Source organism: Rhinoraja longicauda, chromosome 29, assembly GCF_053455715.1.
Source record: "Rhinoraja longicauda isolate Sanriku21f chromosome 29, sRhiLon1.1, whole genome shotgun sequence".
NCBI lineage: Eukaryota > Metazoa > Chordata > Chondrichthyes > Rajiformes > Arhynchobatidae > Rhinoraja > Rhinoraja longicauda.
Window position 1 is genome coordinate 2,629,066 of NC_135981.1, and position 21,898 is coordinate 2,650,963.

Here is a 21,898-nt window from a genome sequence, read left to right on the forward strand (position 1 = left end):
AAATGAACCGACAAATCCCATGTCCTTTGGATGTGGGAGGAAACCGGAGCACCCAGAGGAAACCCACTCAGTCCTAGAGACACAAAATACTGGAGTAACTCAACGGGTCAGGCAGCATCTCTGGGGAAAAAGGATGGGTGGCGTTTCGGGTCGGATCCCTTCTTCAGACGTAAAAAAGGTTCTCATCCACGCTATATTTCTAAACTAAAATTAACAATCCACCATAGACAAAAGAAACTTTATTTTTAATTAGCGTAGAGAAAGAAGGATCAGTTTTTGCAGCTCGCTGCGAATCATATGTACATGAGAAGAGGAATCGCCATCTATCCTCGCTGACACTCCAAGTTGTTCAAATACTCCAACCAGTCAGAGAGCAATGGCTTGGTTTGTGGAGGCTGGAAAAGAAGCAAGAATGTAAGCTCAGAAACTGCAATTGGAAAATTACTGATTAGTTTAGAGATACAGCGCGGAAACAGGCCCCTCGGCCCACCAAATCTGCGACAACCACGATCACCGCACGCGAGCACTATCCTACACACAATAGGGACAATTTACATTTCACACCAAGCCAATTAACCTACAAACCTGCACATTTTGAGTGCGGGAGGAAACCGAAGATCTTGGAGAAAACCCACAGAGGCCACTGGGAGAATGTACAAGCTCCATAGAGACAGCACCCATAGTCAGGATTGAACCCGGGTCCCTGGCGTTGTAAGGCAGCAACTTCACCACTGCGCTGCGCTGCGCTACCCTTCAGCTATTTGTTGATATTGGAGATGGGTGCAAAATAGCTTCCCCTCCCCTCCATCTGCCTGCCTGTTCACCTCAGCCCTTCTTCTCCAAACCATCTCCCTCTCCCCAGAACAAATGAGATTACAGAGAGTGATAGATACTGCCTGCTCCATTACGGGTACTGATTTTCCCACCATCGAAGGCATCCAGAGAAGGCACATCTTCGAAAAGCCAGCCAATATCAAAGACCTACACCACCCTCGCCACACCCTCATCTCGCTACTACCATCAGGAAGGTTGTACTGGATGCTGAAAGCTCTGGTGCTGTAAGGCAGCAACTCTACCGCTACTGGGAGAGGCAAGAGACTACAGACACTGGAACCTGCAGCCAAACTGCTGGAGGAACGCAGCAGGTCAGGCAACATCAGCGGAGGCAAAGCAATGGTCCACATGGAGTCGAAACCTGCATCAGGACTGCTGAAGGGGGTCGACCCAAAACGTTAACAATAGTTTGGCCTCCACAGATGCTGCCTGACCCACTGAGTTCCTCATCTATTGACCATAAGTTAAACAATGAGGAATGGAACACAAAGTGCTGGAGTAACTCAGGCTGCATTTCTGGAGAACACGGGTAGGTCACGTCTCGGGTCGAGACCCTTCTTCAGACTGAATTACTCCAGCACTTTGTGTCCTTGTGTGTATTAACCAGCATCTTCAGTTCTTTGTTTCTACATTTAAACAGTGCAGAATTGTGTCCTCACCTTAATCACTAGTTCAACCAGACAATTGTTTTCTTGGATGGAGCAGAGTTTAACCTCGCCGTCGCTAGGGTAACCGTGCTCAACATACAAGGTGTAAACAATGTTAGAGGAGCGGCCAGCTATCGAATGCAGAAATTTCAGCTTCCGTTCATCTTCCAGCCAATCAATGGCATACCTGGAAGCGAGACACCAAAATCTCACATGAATAGACCATTTAAACTAACATATTCCAAGCAGCTGCGCCAAAACTAAAAGCTGAAATAGAACCTGATCCAACCCAGCAGGATAAAGGGATCACACTTAAAAAACACTCGGACAGGCACATGGGTGGGAACGGTTTAGAGGGAAATGGGCTGAATGCAGACAAATGGGACTAGCTTAGATGGGGCATCTTGGTCGGCATGGGCCTGTTTTCATGCTGTACGACTATGCCCTGATACGCCAAAGATAGACACAAAATGCTGGAGTAACTCAGTGGGACAGGCAGCATCTCTGGAGAGAAGGAATGGGTGAATCTTCGGGTCTTGATCCGAAACGACACCTATCCCTTCTCTCCAGAGATGCTGCCTGTCCAGCTGAGTTACTCCAGCATTTTGACTCTATCTTCGATTTAAACCAGCATCTGCAGGTCCTTCCTACAGATTCAATACACCAACTGCATCCACACCTACACGCAATACTATCAAAACATTTAAGAAACATTTAGACTGGTACATGGATAGGATAGGTTTAACGGGATATGGGCAGGTGGGACTAGTGTAGATGGGACACGATGGTCGGTGTGGGCAAGTTGGGCATATTTTCACACTGCATCACTCCATGAATCTATGACCTGCGGCTTTGCCCTGCATGACCAAGGAAGCAGTAACTTTGCTCAAACCAGGGGATAGGACAAACAGAAAGAAAATCTGACACTAGTTTCTACTCCTCATGTAAACAATCACGACAATGTTCGAGTTACTCAGCAGGTCAGTCAGCGTCTGTGGAGAAACAGCAGATATTTCAGACCCATGATCTTTTATCAGTGAGAAAAGTGGGAAAATACTTTAAATTTATACAGGAATAGGAGGGGTGGAGATCACAAAAGGAAAGTCTGTGACATAGTGGACACTGAAAAAAAGGGCTGGAGACGAGGAGATAGTTGGTAGGAAGAGGTGGGGCAAGATCTGCCAAGTGATGGGTGGAAATAGACAAAATGCTTGGGTAACTCAGCGGATCTGGCAGCGTCTTTAGACACGATACAGCGCGAAAACAGGGCCTTCGGCCCACTGAGTCTGGGCCGACCAGCCATCATCCCGAACTCTAAGCTGTACACACTAGGGACAATTTTACATCTTACCCAAGCCAATTCATCTACAAACATGTACGTCTTTGGAGTGTGGGAGAAATCCGGAATACCCGGAGAAAACCCACGCAGTTATGGGAAAAATGTATAAATGCCGTACAGACAGCACAAGTAGGTCAGGATGGAACCTGAATCTGGCCCGATGAGGCAGCAACTCTACCGCTGCACCACCCACCCTGGAGAAAAGTAATAAACTGGAGGCGAGAAAAGTCTTGCGGCATGTTTGTCGAAGAACAAAACCAAGGGGGTCAGAGAGGGAGGATGCCCTACTGCCCTCTCACTCCCCCACAGCCCCTTCCACGCACCACCCTTCGCTCCAGCTCGACATTCCCTTTGCTTGATTCCCCGACCCACAGTAAAAGATTCCATGCATTCACCCTATCGCTGCCCCTCATGCTTTTATGCACCTCTATAAAATCACCTCTCAGCCGTCCGCTCCAAGGAATAAAGTCGCTGCCTGTCCAATCTCTGCTCATAACTCAGTCCCTCGACTCTATAAATCCTATTTCTATTTTGAAATAAAGAACGTAAACTCACCTGCTTTGCAAGTCCTGGATTTCCCCCCAGAGTTCCGCCTGGCTTATGTAACGTTTCCAGGTCTCAGCTGTGATGTTTGGCAGATCAACGGACTCCATTTCAGACAGATCAAGGAAGGCACAGTTGGTCTAGGGAAGAGGATTGAAAAGAGATGCTAGAAAGATACAGCATGGAAACAGGAAGATGGAAACCCAGTCCACGTTGACCATCGACTACTCATTCACACTAGTCATATGTAATCCCACTTTCTCATCCACTCCCCACACACTGGGGGCAATTTACAGAAGCCCATTAACCTACAATCCCGCACTTCTTTGGGATGTGGGAGGAAAGTGGAGCACCCGGAGGAAACGCAGTCAGAGGGAGAACCTGTGAACTCCACAGAGACAGCACCAGAGGGCAGGATGGAGCCTGGGTCTCTGGTGCTGTGAGGCAGCAGCTCTACTCACTGCACCACCAACTTTACCATGAAAACCACACACACACCATAACAGTCCATTATACCACCAATTTGTATCATCGGCAAACTTACTAATCATTAATAAACTAAACGACGAATAAAGGACCCAGCCCCAATCACACTACAGGTTACAGCCCAGAAGTCTTGCTAAGACCCAAGTCCAAAATCCATTGCCCTGCCCTCGTCAATACTCTTAGTCATCTCCTCAAAATATAACACAAACAAATTTTTGAGACATAATCGCCCATGAACAAAGCTATCCTGATTATCCCTAATCAAATGCAAAGAAATCCTGTCACTCAGAATCCGTTCCAGTACCTTTCCCATCACTGATGCAAGACTCACAATCCTGCAGTTGCACAGTTTGTTCCTGCAGCCCTTCCTAAATAAAGGCACAACATTAACCAGCCTCCAGTCGTTCGTGAACAATGAATATACAAGAATCTTAGCCATTTCTTTTAGTGTCTGGAGTGTGTATGGAGTTTGTACGTTCTCCCCGTGACCTGCGTGGGTTTTCTCCGAGATCTTCGGTTTCCTCCCACACTCCAAAGACGTACAGGTATGTAGGTTAATTGACTGGGTAAATGTAAAAATTGTCCCTAGTGTACTATAGTGTTAATGTGCGGGCGGCGCGGACTCGGTGGGCCGAAGGGCCTGTTTCTGCGCTGTATCTCTAAATCTAAACCATAACCATAAAAAATCCCAGGACTATTGGTATATTATCATCACGTGTACCGAGACACAGTGGAAAGCTGTTGTTGGTGTGCTATCCAATCGAATCAGATAATGCTTTGCACAAATATAATCAAGCCATACACAAGTCCAACAGGTAGAGTGAAGAGAAAACTACCAGAGCGCAGAAGATAGTTTTTCAGCATTGTAACGCAACAGTTCCAGAGAAAGAGTCCAATGTCCACAGTGAGATAGGTTGTGTTGGTGATCGGGACTGTACCCTAGCTTATAGAAGGAATGTTCAGAAGTCTGATAGCAGAGGGGAAGTAGCTGCTCTTGAATTTGGTGGTACATGCTTTCAAGCTTTTGTATCTGCGGACATTGGACTCTGCAGTTGTACAGGGCCCTAGTGAGACTGCACCTGGAGTACTGTGTGCAGTTTTGGTCTCCAAATTTGAGGAAGGATATTCTTGCTATTGAGAGCGTGCAGCGTAGGTTTACTAGGTTAATTCCCGGAATGGCGGGACTGTCGTATGTTGAAAGTCTGGAGCGACTAGGCTTGTATACACTGGAATTTAGAAGGATGAGAGGGGATCTTATTGAAACATAAGATTATTAAGGGGCTGGACACGTTAGAGGCAGGAAACATGTTCCCAATGTTGGTGGAGTCCAGAACCAGGGGCCACAGTTTAAGAATAAGGGGTAGGCTATTTAGAACGGAGATGAGGAAAAACATTTTCAGTCAGAGAGTTGTAAATCTGTGGAATTCACTGCCTCAGAAGGCAGTGGAGGACAATTCCCTGGATGCATTCAAGAGAGAGCTAGATAGAGCTCTTAAGGATAGCGGAGTCAGGGGGTATGGGGAGAAGGCAGGAACGGGGTACTGATTGAGAATGATCAGCCATGATCACATTGAATGGCGGTGCTGGCTTGAAGGGCCAAATGGCCTACTCATGCACCTATAACCTATTGTCTATTACCCAACAACACAAAATTTGAAAGCACAACTGTGTTTTAGACAAACCACGGTCATCCTTTCCAACAACAGGTATTACTTCAGGCATACTCCCCAAACAAAACCCTTGAGTTGGCCCAATTTGTAGCCCAAGAGGCACGTGGAAACTGTATTTAAGCCACAAGGAATAAATACCCAAAAGGAAAAGTGATCTCACACCTCGAGCTTTGCCGTCCCATTGCCAGTCCAGGTCACGGTGAGCACGAGAGGATTGAGCTTAGTCAGTGAGATCAGTGCACAGGGATCAAACTGAAGCTTCACTTGATCTTCAGCGAGCTCAAGGATTTTCACACCCGACTGGGTCTTCAGAACCTGGTGGAGCTGCGACAGAGTGCGGACATCACACGGGCTAACGCTTTAATAAAACACAACAGAATTAGCCATGAGGGGAAAGGCAAGAAGAAGGTGAAGTGGTTGGAAGCACGAGTGAGCAAACGCTCATCACACGTGAACCCAGTCATCCCCATGATCATTCTTGTAAACCTCCTCTGGACCCTCTCCAACGCAGGCATATCCTTCCTCAGATACGGGGCAGAAAACTTCTCACAATACTCCAAATGTAGCCTGACTAATGCCTTATAAAGCTTTGGCTTTACATACCTGCTTTTATATTATAGCTCGTTGCACCTCTGATTTCCAAATCCTCTCCCCATTTAGAAGATAATTACGTCTTTATTCCTACTACCAAAATGCATGACTCCACATTTTACTACGCTGTATCCCATCCAACACTTCTTAACCCACTCTCCCAACCTGTCCAAGTCCTTCTGCAGATTCTTTGTTTTCTCCACACTACCTGTTTCTCCACTTATCTTCACATCATCCGCAAATTTGGCTACGAAGCCTTCAATTCCCTCATCCAAATCATTGATAGACAACATGAAGAGACCCCTGTGGAATACCGCTAGTCACTGGCAGCACACCAGAAAAAGCTCCTTTTATTCCCACTCTTTGGCTTCTGCCATCCAGCTAATCTGCTATTCATGCCAGTATTTTCCCTCTAATAACACGGGCTCTCATCTTCTTTTACATGTGGGACCTTATCAAAGACCTTCTGAAAATTCAGGTGAACAACATTCACTGACTCTTCGTTGTCTATCCAGCTATTAACTTCCTCAAAAAAAATCCAAAAGTTTTGTCAGGAAAGATCTCCCCTTCAAAAAAACCATGCTGACTTTGGCCTATTAGTATAACATAGAACTAGTGTGAATGGGCGATCGATATCATGTTCATAAGTGATAGAAGCAGAATTAGGCCATTTGGCCCATCAAGTCCACTCTGCCATTCAATCATGGCTGATCTATTTCTCCCTCCTAACTCCATTCTCCTGCCTTCTCCCCATAACCATTGACACCCGTACTAATCAAGAATCCATCCATCCATCCATCCATCTATCTATCTAGTGTAAGAAAATAACTGCAGATGCTGGTATAAATCGAAGGTATTTATTCACAAAATGCTGGAGTAACTCAGTGGGTCAGGCAGCATCTCAGGAGAGAAGGAATGGGTGACGTTTCAGGTCGAGACCCTTCTTCAGACTGAAGAAGGGTCTCGACCCGAAACGTCACCCATTCCTTCTCTCCTGAGATGCTGCCTGACCCGCTGAGTTACTCCAGCATTTTGTGTGTGTGTGTGTGTGTGTGTGTGTGTGTGTGTGTGTGTGTGTGTCTGTCTGTCTGTCTGTCTATCTATCTATCTATCTATCTATCTATCTATCTATCTATCTATCTATTTATCTATCTATCTATCCATCCATCCATCCATCCATACTAAAGAAATTCCTCATCCTAAAGGAATTAAGTGTAGAGAAAGAAGGACCATGGCCACAGATCGATGGACAGCGGGGCAGGAAAGAGGATGATTACGATGACATATGCAATATTTTCCTTTAATATTAGAGGAATAAAATGCACGATATGAGACAAGTATAAAACTAGCTAGGCCACAACTACGATACAGTGTACAGTTATGACCTCCACACTGGAGGATGCGAAAGCAGAGGACCCAGAGATGGTTGACAAGGATGATGTCAGGCTGCAGAATTTAAGACGACCTATTAGATTATGATTGTGTATTTGGGAACAAGGAAAAACACGAGGTTTAGGCAGAGCGAATGGCAAGGACCTATTACCCTTAGAAGCGAAGGTAATAAACATGGGGCATGGATTTTAAATAATTGTTATTATTGGAGGGGAGACGTCCTGAAACTCACTTCCTAGAAGAAGTGAAAGCAGAAACCACGACACATATAAAAAGTTTGAGTGGAAGTACTTTTGTGCTGTATGCTACAAATGAATGGGGAAGTGAGAGAAGCCTTGGTCGGCACAGATAAGAATTGGCTTCTGAGCCAAAAATGTTTCCGATTCTACGATTGTGAGTGTACAACTCTTTCTTGTAAAGCTGGATATTTTTTTTTACCAATTTCAATCAGAGGTTGCTGCAGTATTAATCACTCGGGTTTTCTTACATCTTAGGTTTAGTTTAGTTTAGAGATACAGCGCGGAAACAGGCTCTTCGGCCCAGTGTCCGCGCTGACCAGCAATCACCCCGCACACTAGCACTACCTTACAGACCAGGGACTATTTATCATTTTACCGAACTGACAAACAGGTACATCTTTGGAGTGTGGGAGGAAACCGGAGCATCCCGGGAAAACCCACACAGGTCACGGGGAGAACGTATAAACTCTGTAGACAGTATCTGTGGTCAGGATCGAACCTGGGTCCCTGGCGCTATAAGGCAGCAACTCTACCACGGACACTTTTGAAAAAGCCAACCATAGAATGTAAAACAGAAGCTTCCCAGAATATTTTTGTGGCTGACATGATGGTCAACGCTTACCACCTGAAATATCAGTCACCGACTCCACAGGGAGGGCCTTCAGGGTGCAACTGCCGACTCGAAGGATGTGCTAGTGTTGGAGAGAGTCAAGAGGAGGTTTATGTGAATGATCCCAGGATTGATTGGGTTAATGTACGTTGAGCATTTGACGGCACTGGGCCTGCACTCGCTGGAGTTTAGAGGGATGAGGGGGGGACCTCATTGAAACTTACCGAATAGTGAAAGGCTTGGATAGAATGGATGCGGAGAGGATTTTACCCCCTACCCCTGAGAGAGTCTAGGACCAGAGGGCACAACCTCAGAATAAAAGGGTGTAACCTTTCGTAAGGAGATGAGGAGGAATTTCTTTAGTCAGAGGGTGGAGAATCTGTGGAATTCATTGCCTCAGACGGCTGTGGAAGCCGTAATTAGGCAGTTTTAAGGTGGAAATTGAGTTACTTGATTGGTAAAGGTGTCAAGGGTTATAGGGAGAAGGCAGGAGAAAAGGATTGAGAGGGAAAGATAGATCAGCCATGACTGAATGGCCCAGTAGACTTGATGGGCCGAATGGCCTAATTCTGCCCCCATGGTCTTATGAATGGCCACAAAATCTATTGTTGGGGAATTATCTCATTGTCTATGCTTCATGAATAGTTTGTGCACAGTAAATTGTTATGCCAAGAAATTGTTTAATATCTTGTCCAGTGATCCTCACCTCTCACTGAAGCCACTTTTCCTGGCCAGTTGCTGGACTGCTTGTTGTGCCTGTTGTATCAAAGCTCGACATTTGCTGATAGACAGAGAGCATTCCTCAATTTCATGCTCAATCTGACTCTTCTCTTCACCCAATCCAAGTTTCTGCTTCTACACAGCAAATACACAACCAGATTCCAAAACACAGCATAGAATATGTTTAAAAGAACATTATCCCCAACCATACACAATGCAGTGGCATGACTAATAGAACAGCTCCCTGCAGTGCCAGGGACCTAACATCAATTCTTACCCTCTGTGCTATCTTTGGGGAGCTGCCATTCCCTCTGTGCCTGCCGGAGTTTCCACCCACATCGTATGGTTTGGATGGTTGTTGGCTAGTATGTAGCAGTGTGGCAAAATCTGTGTGTGTGTGTGGAGAGAATGTTGATGGGAATAGCACACTCAGTGGGCCAAAGGGCCTGCTTCCATGTTCAACGAGTCTACAATGCTATGCACATTAGAGCTCGTTCCACCACGGCTCAGAGAATGAGGCTAAGTAAAAGAACAAATGGCTGTAGTATACCACGGATTATTATTGATGGGAAGACAACCCAGGGCTTGAGATTTGATCCTTGAAAGCACGAGTTCAGCAAACTTGGCGACTGTGGGAGGACACCACATAAAACAAGCACCAGCATTGAGCCTGTACTCGCTGGAGGTTGGAAGGATGAGGGGAGACCTCATAGAAACTTATTGAATAGCGAAATGTCTGGATAGAGTGGATGTGGAGAGAATGTTTCCACTAATGGGAGTCAAGGACCAGAGGGCTCATCCACAGAATAAAAGGACCTACCTTTAAAAAGGTGGGGAAGAATATCTTTAGTCAGAAGGTGGTGAATCTATGGAATTCATCGTTGCTGATGGCTGCGGCCGTCAAAGGGTATTTGTAAGGCGGAGATTGACAGATTCTTGATTAGTGAGTGTGCCAAGGGTTATGGGGAGAAGGCAGGAGAATGGGGTTGAGTGGGAAAAATCAGCCATGAATGAATGGCAGAGCACTCGATGGGCCAAATGGCCTAATTCTGCTTCTGAGTTATGAACAAAGCTGATGGAAATTTACAATAACCCACTGGTCCATGTCAGGGAGGTTAGCAGACAGAACTCATGCAAACATACCTCCTTCTGCTGTAACCTCTTCTGTTGAGCAGCCTCTTCAAGCTGTTGTTTCTATTTAATGGAAAGATGATGAAAATGAATCAACAGTCCTGATGCTGAGCTTGTGGCAGAATCCAAGCCATACTTGGAAGTAACAAAGTGCACCATGGCCAACAAGAAGAACACAACAGCTATGATGGAATCGGTGAGAGACACCCAGTGGTGGAGTAACTCAGGTCAGACAGCACTATGGAGAAAAAAGATGTTGACATTTCATGTCACGACCCATCCTCAGTCTGAAAGTTAGGTGGTGGGGTGGGGGAGTGAAGATCTGGAGGCGCAAACAGACCATGATCAATCAGGGCCAGCTACAAATGACCTCAGGCAGAGTGGTGCCCTGGTAGGCCCACTGTTGGTTTGGGAAGGTGCGATCTCAAGAGGGATACAATGCGGAGCGCCGAGGAACTGGTTAAATGACCAGGGGGAAGGAAGGGGGCAATGGGGAGGAGAGTGTAAGTGGAAGTTACTTAAAATTAGAGAATTCAATGTTCATACCAGTGTACTCCAGCACTGTGCCTATCTTTGGTATAAACCCGCATCTGTAGTTCTCAGTTGCTACATGATGGAATCAGAATGCGGTTACCTTTGCTTCATACAGCTGCACAGCTTCCCTCAGAGTCTGCTGCTTCGCCTCCAAAGCTTGGAATTTCTGCAGGATTGTGGAGATGTTTTGCAACTCCTCTTCTTGCACTCGACATTCCGACTTCAAACTCTTCCACCTCTGCGTCGTTTCATTGACTTTCAGCTCTTAAAAAAAGTTAATTTACTTTGTAAATACTCCATCTTTTAACGGGTCTACTGCTGCCGATACAGCACTCCCCCTGCACCAGGCAAGACTTGCGTTATTCACCGTCTAGGGTCAGTTAAAATCATTTACACAATTTGTACTTTGCGGCTGAAATACCAAGCTGAGCTGCCATCCATCTCATTGGAGATCCTCGGACGGTCTTTAATCAGATTTTACCTTGCACCATACACCATTCCCGTTATCCTGTATCTGTACACTGTGGACGGCTCGACTATAATCATGTAGTCTTTCTGCTGAATGGATAGCAGGCAACAAAAAGCTTTTCACTGTACTTCAGTACATGTGACAATAAACTGAACTAAAAATAAGCCTCAATGCAATGCAATCACAAAGAAAGCTCATCAACACCTATACTTCCTTAGAAGATTGAGGAGATTTGGTATGTCGACAAATACTCTCTTGAACTGCTACAGGAGTCTGGTAAAGAGCATACTGACGAGTTGCATTACAGCCTGCTTCTGCATCTCAAACACCGAGTAACGAAGGAGATTACCGAGAGTGGTGGACATTGCCCGGTCCATCACAGGTACTGACCTCCCCTTCATGAAAGGTATCGATAGGAGGTGCTACCTCAAAAAGGTAACCAATATCAAAACCCATATCACCTGACCATGCTCTCATTTCACTCCTACCATTGGGAAGTTTGTATTCTGAAAAACATGAACACTAGGTTCAAGAACGGCCTCTTCCTAACACCCATCAGGCTCTTGAACACTACACAACAGCAATGAACTTCTAGGGATTGGATTTGGTTGCTCCAAGGCCTTCAGATTTTTTTGCACCAATATTTCAATTTACTGAATGGTTGTTTGTTACATATTATCAATGTGTATTGTGTTTACAGGCCTGTTATAATTTCATAAGTGATAGAAGAATTAGGCCATTCGGCCCATTTTTGATGCCATTCAATCACGGCTGATCTATCTCTCCCTCCTAACCCCATTCTCCAGCCTTCTCCCCTTAACCCCTGACACCCGTATTAAGCAAGAATCTATCTATCTCTCTTAAAAATATCCATTGACTTGGCCTTCACAGCCTTCTGTGGCTATGAATTCCACGGATTCACCACCCTCTATACTGCAGTAAGTAAAAGTTTAAATGGTTGGTTGCTTGTACAAGTGACAATTAAACGCTCTTGCCTCTCTTCCTCCATTTGAATCCCGTTGTTTGCTGCAAAGGTTGGACAGGCTTCCTTGCACCTTCTACCCCAGAATTCCTCAGACACATCTGAACCTCAAAACTCACGGATGTCCTGCTGCTGAGTGATTTCTTTAATCGTGGTAGCATCACTGTTTTTAACCAGATCCAACAACAAAGCACAAGTCTTCAGCTGCCGAAACATCATCTTCTGGTTCCTCCGAAAACCCTTCAAGGGACAAAAGATGGCAGTCACATTGCAGTTATTATTTGTATTAAAACAGTGTTGGTTACAGAAGAACTTTGGGGTAAAAACTCAAAACCCTTTGCTCAAATAACAAGGACAGGACTTTTCATCCACATCATAAAAGGTGGACAAGAACCTTCAACTAAACTCCAAACGACATGGACTTGGAGGACATTGTGTTTTGTCTTTGTACTATTTTAATAAGTGTATACTGTACTTTTTGTTGTTTATTACGATGTTTACAGAGAACTATGCTTACATATCTGTTGTGTTGCTGCAAGTAAGAATTTCATTGTTATGTTTCGGGACATATGACAATAAAACACTCTTGGCTCTTGGCAGTGGAAATTAGGGTCATGTGCATACACAGTCCAGGAAGAATCTGAAGGATGCAGTGAGCACTGTGATGTAAAGTTCTTTGTTCAATGAGGATGACAATCCTGCTAATTCTCTCCAGCTCTTGCCCCGAGAAGCCAATGTGTTGTCCTAATGGCAGACAACTTGATTACCCATTGGCCATATGTGGATAGATAATGATGCCCACAGATCTCTACACATTCCCACTTCTGACCATCTGCAGCCAGCTGATGCATCAGATCTTATCAAATTGTCTGAAGAAGGGTCTCGACCCGAAACGTCGCCCATTCCTTCTCTCCTGAGATGCTGCCTGACCTGCTGCTACTCCAGCATTTTGTGAATAAATACCTTCAATTTGTACCAGCATCTGCAGTTATTTTCTTACATTATCAAATTGCTTTATCCTTAAATTTAGACTGGGGGTGCAAACATTTAAAAATCAAATTGCTTATTAACATTCCCTAAATTGCCTACTAAAGCACCATTGAACCACACTACTCACCATCGCATGCTGAACGACAGTAGGGCCTTCCTCGGTTGTACATTCCTCTGTTTTATGGAGATTTCTTGCTGATTCTACCTCTTTAAGCAGCCTGAAAGTTAGTAAAATTTCTCCATCAATGGAGCTAGTCAAAGGCAGCACAATTTTAGACACACACATGCCTGGGTGCACAAATTCTCCTTTATAAATCAGTTCTCAGTCTTTCTAAACCAGAGCAGAAGCAGTCCAGCCATCACCTGATATTCACCATCACCAGGGCAGTTTCTTTCTAGTAGCCATCAAGCATTAGAACACTATATAACATTAACCTCAGCTTCAAATATCAACTTGAAAAGAAAAGGAATAGGTGACAAATGTGGCTGAATTTAAAGATGAGGGAGTGCCAGCCTGGAAAACAGAATTAATTAAAGAGACGAAGGGTGTGTGAGGTGTTCTTCAAGAGTTAGATTTAGCTCTTAGGGCTAAGAGAATCAAGGGATATGGCGAAAAAGCCAGAACGGGGGAATGATTTTGGATGATCAGCCATGATCATATTGAATGGCAGTGCTGGCTCGAAGGGCCGAATAGCCTACTTCTGCACCTATTTTCTATGTTCTATGTCTTGGACATATGTAGGGAGTGATTGGACCAGGGGGGGATAGCATAGAGTCGAGGTATGTGGAAAATTCAGTCAGAAGAAGGGTCTCGACTCGAAACGTCACCCATTCCTTCTCTCCAGAGATGTTGCCCGTCCCGCTGAGTTACTCCAGCATTCTATGCCTATCTTAGGAATAGGTGTCATCTCAGGTCAGAACCCTTCTTCAGACTGCCGAGGAATTGAGGGATTATGGATCATGTAGAGTTTTGGCATTGTGTTCAGCATGGACATTGTGGGCCAAAGGGTCTGTTGTGCTGCAGAGAGTCTACGGAGCTAGACACAGAATGCTGGAGCAACTCGGCGGGACAGGCAGCATCTCTGGAGAGAAGGAACAGGTGACGTTTTGGGTCGAGACCCTTCTACATTGATACGTAGACAATAATAGGTGCAGGGGTAGACCATTCGGCCCTTTGAGCCATTCAATATGATCATGGCTGATCATCCACAATCAGTATCGCATTCTGGCTTCATCCCCATACCCCTCGATTCCCTTAGCCCTAAGAGCTAAATCTAATTCTCTCTTGAAAACATCCAAGTCAAGTCAAGTCAAGTCAATTTTATTTGTGTAGCACATTTAAAAACAACCCACATTGACCAAAGTGCTGTACATCAGTTCAGGTACTAAGAATGAACATACAATGGCACACAAACATAACAGCACATACATAAACAGTTCACAGCACCCCCTCAGAGGGCCTCAAACGCTAGGGAGTAGAAATAGGTTTTGAGCCCGGACTTAAAGGAGTCGATGGAGGGGGCAGTTCTGATGGGGAGAGGGATGCTGTTCCACAGTCTAGGAGCTGCAACCGCAAAAGCGCGGTCACCCCTGAGCTTAAGCCTAGACCGCGGGACAGTCAGTAGCCCCAAGTCGGCCGACCCGAGGGACCTGGAGATAGAGTGGTGGGTTAGAAGATTTTTGATATGGGGGGGGGGCAAGCCCGTTTAGAGCTTTGTATGTGAATAGGAGGAGCTTGATGTTGATTCTGTACCGTACTGGGAGCCAGTGGAGAGAGGCCAGAATCGGGGTGATGTGGTCCCTTTTACGGGTACCCGTCAGGAGTCTCGCTGCGGCGTTTTGGACCAATTGCAGGCGGGACAGGGATGATTGGCTGATCCCAGTGTATAGGGAGTTGCAGTAGTCTAGATACGTAGACAGGTGCAGGAGTAGACCATTCGGCCCTTTGAGCCACTCAATATGATCATGGCAGATCATCCACAATCAGTATCCCATTCTGGCTCTATCCCCATATCCCTTGATTCCCTTAGCCCTCAGAGCTAAATCTAACTCTCTCTTGAAAACATCCAGTGAATTGGCCTCCAGTGGCAGAGAATTCCACAGATTCACAACTGGGTGGAAAAAGTTTTTCCTCATCTCAGTCCTAAATGGCCGACCATTTGTTGTTAAGACTGTGGAGATAATTTGATTACCCATTGATTGATTGGCAGTATGTACATTGATAAAGATGTCCACAGATAGATCTCTACACATTCCCACATCTGATGCATCTCTCGCTGTCTCCGCCACCGCCCGGGACCCCGGCCCTCACATCACCGACCCCCGCGCACCCTGCTCCCGTCCGGAGCCACCCCATCGGACGGTGCCGTCCTGACCGCGCCTCCGCACTCCACTCACCCCCCGGCCGCCATCTTGTTGCCGCCCGCCGTCCGTTCAAACTCCAAAGCCCGCCAAAAGCGCCATAGTTAAAGGGGAGGTCCGCCTCGGCTCTTAAAGGCGCAGCGCTGCCGGAGCGGGTCGGCGGTCAGTCAGGCGTCCCATCCACAGAGTGGCAAATATGGTACAGGAAGGAACTGCAGATGCTGGTTTTTCCCCACCGGAGATAAGACACAAAAAACAGACAGTCTGAAGAAGGGTCTCGACCCATTCCTTCTCTCCCAGAGATGTTGCCTGTCCCACTGAATGACTCCAGCTTATTGTTTCTGGCTTCCTGGTCCTCCAAAATATTCCAAATGGAATTTAAACTGGAGGTGGCGGAGTATGGACTTAAGCAAGAATTGGAAGGCTCGTTCTGAAAAAAATCATTCAATTTTAACGAAACGAGAATGATGCCAGGACTAGAGGGTGTGAGAAAAGGGAGAGGTTGAGTAGGCTGGGTCTCTATTCCATGGAGCACAGGAGGATGAGGGATGATCTTGTAGTGTATAAGATCATGAGAGGAATAGATCAGGTAGATGCAGTCCTTCTAGGACCAGTGGACATAGGTTCATGGTGAAGGGGAAAAGATTTAATAGTAATTCGAGGGGTAACTTTTTCATACAAAGGGTGGTGGGTGCATGGAACAAGCTGCCAGAGGAGGTAGTTGAGGCTGGGTCTATCCCATCATTTAAGAAACAGACAGGGACATGAATAGGACAGGGTAAGTGTTGGCCGGTGTAGGCAAGTTGGGCCGAAGAGTCTGGTTCCACACTGTATCACTCTATGAAACAAATACTCCACTGGACTGTTTGTAAGAATTTCACTGAGCGTTTGCACATGTGAGAATTAAAGCACCGTTGATCCATTGAAGAATTTCCTCCAAAACAATTCAGTTAAAATGAACTGGTATTGTAGCAACAAAGAACTGCAGGTGCTGGCTTAAAAAAAAACAACAAAGTGCTGGAATAACTGCGGGTCAGGCAGCATCTCTTTTGGCATTTAGTAAGGTTCTGCACTGTAGTCTTCTATGGAAGATTAAATTCCAGGGAATAAGGTGAGAGACCTTGCCACCTGGATAGTCATGGAAGGAACCGCTGGTTTACAAGAGTTGGCTTCATGGAAGGAAGCAGAAGGTGATGGCGGGAGATAATTTTTTGGACTGGAAGCTTGTAACTAATGGTGTGCCTCAATGATCAATACTGGGCCTATCACTGTAACAATTCAGTTATGAACATTCAAAGGATTATTAGTAAATTAGCAGATTACACTAAAGTGTATGGTATTGTAGGTAGCATAGCTGGTTCTAAAAAATTATAGCATGATCTTGATCAGGTGGGCTATTGGGCTAAGGAATTGAGTTTAATACAGGTAGGTGCATGATGTTTTATTTTGGAAAGTCAAACCAGGGCAGAACATTCACGGAGAATAACAGGACCCCGGGGACTGTTGTAGAGCAGAGGATCTAGGAGTACAGGTAGATAAGGGTGGTTATCAGCATATTGACCTTCATCAGTCAGGGTAGAGTATAGAAATTATTTTACAAGATGCTGAGGCTAGGTTGGGGTTAGTTACCTGTTGCAGTCTTGTCTTAAAATTCTGTGCATCTGACCCAATGTTATATAAGAAAATAACTGCAGATGCTGGTACAAATCGAAAGTATTTATTCACAAAATGCTGGAGTAACTCAGCAGGTCCGGCAGCATCTCAGGAGAGAAGGAATGGGCGACGTTTTGGGTCAGTCTGAAGAAGGGTCTCGACCCGAAACGTCGCCCATTCCTTCTCTCCTGAGATGCTGCCTGACCCAATGTTATGTTCATCTGAGCCATGGGACATGGAGGATCTTCTGATCACCACCCTACCACAATCTTAATGACATATGTTACAGAGTAATATTCACCAGCTACTGAAACTCAGCAACTGCATACACAGGGAGTGATGTGAACCAGTGTTGTGATCTCTAATTTAGCCTCCCCTTTCCCAAATAAGCAGTTGGAAGTACATTGAGTGCTCCACAGACAAGAAAAATATTACTTTTATACAGTATCATAAAAGCACTGCATTACTTTTACCTGAAACATAGTTGCTCTTGTATGCAGTTACATTTGTTTTAACTCTCTCTAGTACAGTGTTTCATGAGCATTGCAAGCACCCTCTGCTGGGCCCCATTAATAAGACACAGGAAAGATGCAGATTAATCTAGCGTATGGTTTTCATACATACAAAGCATTAAAACTCAAAGTTTGATCAGAACATAAAAAACAAAGACACAGATATTTACTATTTCTCAGTGTACTTTATTATCCTGTTTTCTACAGCTGAAAGCCCACAGGACAGCAACAGGTAGCACTGAGGAATGATCAGAATTCCCCATCAGTACGATCTCCAAGTACAAAATGAAGGCATGAAAAGGCCCAGACCTTTCCCAGTGAGCAATTATTAACTGGATAAAACACCCTTTTGCCAGTGTAAATACATGGTGCCTCTCTTCTCAGCCTACACTGAAGTGGTATGAAACTCCACCAAATTGCATTAACCTCTGACACTAAGGCACATATCCAATACCCTGTTTCTGTTGGATTACATTATTGTGTGGAACAAGTACTTATTTCAGCGATCACATAATGTAAGACTAAGTACATGTTGTGCTGGGGAATGTTTTGACACTTTTTTTTAAATTCAGACTTAGTTGGAAAAAATATGCCACTTTGTTTATAAGTGTCTTGTTTAGTTAACGTCTGATACCAAGTGCAGCGAGACATCAATACCACAATTTTTCCTTTTTATTTTCCTAATCAAATAAAAGCAGATAGAACACCAAGCAGTTTGAATGGCATTTTATATGCCGACTTTCAATATGAAATTTGATTTGTTTTTCCTCCAAGCTCTTTAGAAATCCAAAGCATGACCTGAATACAATTAATAAATCTTTGGCACTCTGTTGTTTCGGCTGCTACAGTACAAATTGTGGAGGGGAAAGGGATTCCAAAGTGCTATCTGGCAGATTGGGGCATGATGCATTTCTATTTTGATTTCTTTAACCTTTTCAAATCCCTCCGCATCATTTACACTTTTCACAGTTTTATTTCTCTTTACACAGGGGAAAGAAAGGCTTTTTTTTGTCTTTTAAAGAGATAGTATCCTTCATGATGTGAAGAAAAAGCGACAAGCCCTCAGCCTAACTGCGGCCAAATAGACATCAATTCAAAAATATCTGGTCAGCAAAGATGGTGATGGTGACAATGGCGACAAAATTAAGGGTTTATAATTGCCATCCTGATCACATCAAATGTTATAGAGCTATTTCAAATTATTTGTCCCCAGCCAGCCACCACAGTTGCTTGACCACAATCCCTTTGTTAGCCTACATGCACTGAATTTAGAAGTATGGAAAAAGAACACCTAAACACACCATTTAGCCATCCCAGCCTTCTCGTAGAATACAATGCACCTATTTTTCAAAGCAAATGGCAGTAACACTGCTAAAAATAGGCCACCTTTTCTAAAGGTCTGTACAAAATTGTATTTTAGAGAAACTATATGGATATTTTCAAAAATAGTTGGAATAGGTTAAATGGCATGTAGCGTGGATCCGATTCAAATGGTTTAAAATATAGCCAATGCAAGCTATTTAAAAAAAGGGATACCATCTCCTTAAACTAGGCTGAAGACTAACTGAAAGCTTCGCACAAGGAAGCTCTGAGCATTCATCAGTGTTTCCCAATAAGAGTAACTCTCATTCAATTCTTTTTTTGTGCTGCTTCAGTAGATTCAACTCTTTAATGCAAATGCTAACCATTTTAAGTAAATTGTAATGAATCTGAAGTAGAGAAAGTGTATGCCTTCTCACTCACACACACTCATCCCTGACCAAGAACCTCAACCTCATTATTCATGCACGAATTTCCATGTAATACGATTACATCAGCCAGGCCGAGGATCCAATTTTCCTCCCAGCAGCATGTTCATAATCCTTTTGGAATTTTCTTAAAACGCTCCCATTGTTTGACAGAAGGGGACTTCTCTCGTTCTTGTTGCAGGTTACAATGGCCTTTGTTTTGACGTTCAGTCCTAGATACTGCTGGATCAGGTGGTGTGATGCAAACCTCACTCACTCATTCGCACATTCTCAAACATTCAACATCCTTGCACACTCCTCACTTCTGTTCCAAACATTTGAGAATTCCAGTGGGGTCTCAGGTGTCTTCCTCATCCCATTGCTGTCAGGAATCTGCAACAGAAGAACAAGGCTAAAATTTACCAGCAACTTGACAAAACATCAGTTGTCAAACCACTCAGCTCAGTTTAATAGAGTTTAAGCGTACAGCATGCTAACAGGCCCTTTGGCCCATTGAGTCAAACCCAACTATCGATCACCTGTTCACACTAGTTCCATGTTATCCCACTTTCTCATCCACTCTCTGCACACCAGTGGCAGTTCACAGAGACCAATCAGCCATCAAAAACCTTCATGTCTTTGGGATGTGGGAGGAAACCCAGTCACAGGGAGAACGTGCAAACTCTACAGATAGCACCAGAGGTAAGGATCGAACCTGGGTCTCTGGCGCTATGAGGCAACACCTCTACAAGCTGTGCCACCCCTCTTGAAATAGTGGTGTGTAATTTAACAAATATAATTCTATTGATCTTTCCCACCCACCAAATCATAACTCACAAAGCATTACTTTCCACTGACATCAATAAAAATGCCATAATAATCCAATGAGCATTTCCCCCCACAAATCTATAATCATGTTTCCTTTTATACTCTAGCAATGAAACTCTATAATTATTTCCCTTTATGTACAATCTCGGCTTTATTTCCTGGCCCAGTTAAGTCTCAACATTATATCCATGAAAAAAAAAATCAGCTTTTAACTGCTTCTTTGCTCCTAATTGAGCACCATCCTTGGTTTATCTTGTTCTTCCCATCGGTGATGGAATTAAGCACCACAGACCATATCCAACCTATTTGGAGATTCAAAAATGACCCTCTTCATTGTAACAATTTACAGATTACTATATATACTATGGAACTGCACAACTTGAAGTGCTTGTATTCAAGAATATTTCTACTTATCACCCTGCTTCTGGAAAAGTATTGAATACCACAATACTTAGTGGATTCTAACAAAAAAATGCAAAAAAACTATGCAAGTGAAGCTCCCTCCCTCGATCAGGCATGCATTTGAATAGGTTCAGTGTTCGGTAAAATATTCAAAAATATATCTTACCAAGCTTGATTTTTCAGTTTTCGAAGCTCTTTAGTAGCCCATGTGGCCAAAGTTTTAGTTTTGTTTGTTTTTGATCGTCTTCCTTCAGTCAAAAGTTCATGAATCATTGGCCTGGCTTCAACTAGTTTCAGTACATCCTTCCCAAATGCTGTACACAAATCACTGAGACAAAATTGTAGAAATTAAATGCAAAAATCCCCAATATTACAGAAGCTAATAGCTACTAAAAGCAGCTATTTTCTCAGAATCTCATCAGAAAATTGGTATGACAGAACATTTAAAAAAGGCACACATTGAGCCAAAATTTATATTCAAAGGATGCTTAGAAAATGCGAATAAATCAATGCAAAACAAACTGCTGGAGGAACTCAGTGGACCAGTCAGCATCCGTGGAGGGAAAGGAACGGTTAATATTTCAGTTGAGGCCTTACATAAAGCAATGATTCAGGGTGTCGAATGAGATTTTGACTATTTCTTTCCCTCCACTAATACTTTCTAATCTGCTGAGTTCCTCCAGCAGTTACTTTTTTGCTCCAGATTCTAGCATCTGGAGTCTTTTTGTCTCCAATGAATCGATGCAGCAACTTAGCTGAAAATTATCCCTCGAAATAGGTAAATAGTAATTCAATATAATTATGAAGAGTTACTAGAAAGCAGGTTTAACTAATCACACACATCCTGAACCCAAGCATACTTACCCTATCAGTCCTGCAGCACAAGCTACAACTCCATCAGTATGATCTTCATCTCGTGCAATGTGATCAATAAAGGAAAGAATGAATTCTACTCTTGGTTGTACCAACATGACGTCAGCTGCAAACAAGAAAGTATTTGCAGTTTACTAAAGCTACCAACTTTTGAATTTATAGATGTTATCATATACAATTAAACTTACGATGTACATTCTCTTGGTCACCCTTCAGACCCTGAATAATGCCAGTATATGCTTCCAGGCAACCTTCTCTTAGTTCATTCAGGTAATCCACCATATCATAATCTGTCTAAAAAGAAATTAGAGTTGTAACAGAAGCCACATGGAAGGATCAGTAGTTCAGGTAAAAGCCAAATGCAT

General features: G+C 44.1%; 2 protein-coding genes across 4 annotated transcripts in view; both read right to left on the bottom strand.

The window, feature by feature from the left end:
- Positions 1–260: 260 nt before the first annotated feature.
- LOC144607698 (uncharacterized) lies at positions 261–15,692 on the bottom strand. Of its 3 annotated transcripts, none has more exons than XM_078424712.1 (10): positions 15,575–15,692; positions 13,305–13,395; positions 12,307–12,427; positions 10,837–11,000; positions 10,215–10,265; positions 9,058–9,206; positions 5,682–5,877; positions 3,376–3,503; positions 1,494–1,668; positions 261–395 (listed from the first exon to the last, which is right to left on the bottom strand). In XM_078424712.1, exons 1-10 carry the CDS (start codon positions 15,586–15,588, stop codon positions 324–326), a joined length of 1,161 nt encoding a protein of 386 aa, XP_078280838.1. In that variant the 5' UTR covers positions 15,589–15,692; the 3' UTR covers positions 261–323. The 3 variants fall into 3 exon arrangements, with proteins under 3 accessions (XP_078280838.1, XP_078280840.1, XP_078280839.1); XM_078424714.1 differs by lacking the exon at positions 15,575–15,692 and adding an exon at positions 15,370–15,465; XM_078424713.1 differs by lacking the exon at positions 15,575–15,692 and adding an exon at positions 15,370–15,465 and having other exon boundaries at positions 12,201–12,427.
- A 1,665-nt stretch (positions 15,693–17,357) lies between these two features.
- kpnb1 (karyopherin (importin) beta 1) overlaps positions 17,358–21,898 on the bottom strand; it is a 39,709-nt gene continuing 35,168 nt past the window's right edge. Inside the window, exons 19-22 of the mRNA XM_078424975.1 lie at positions 21,722–21,827; positions 21,525–21,639; positions 20,827–20,988; positions 17,358–19,823 (exon numbers count right to left, since the gene is read on the bottom strand). Coding sequence (XP_078281101.1) covers position 19,823; positions 20,827–20,988; positions 21,525–21,639; positions 21,722–21,827 — 384 coding nt within the window. The 3' untranslated portion in view covers positions 17,358–19,822. The remainder of the gene's footprint in view (positions 19,824–20,826; positions 20,989–21,524; positions 21,640–21,721; positions 21,828–21,898) is intronic.

Excerpts from the sequence above, each read along its gene's own strand:
- LOC144607698 (XM_078424712.1), bottom strand. Across the intron at positions 11,001-12,306 it reads CACTCAGCAGCAGGACATCC|AGCTGAAAGTCAATGAAACG; the intron begins GTGAGTTTTGAG and ends ACTTTTTTTAAG. Across the intron at positions 5,878-9,057 it reads AAAAGTGGCTTCAGTGAGAG|CGTTAGCCCGTGTGATGTCC; the intron begins GTGAGGATCACT and ends GTTTTATTAAAG.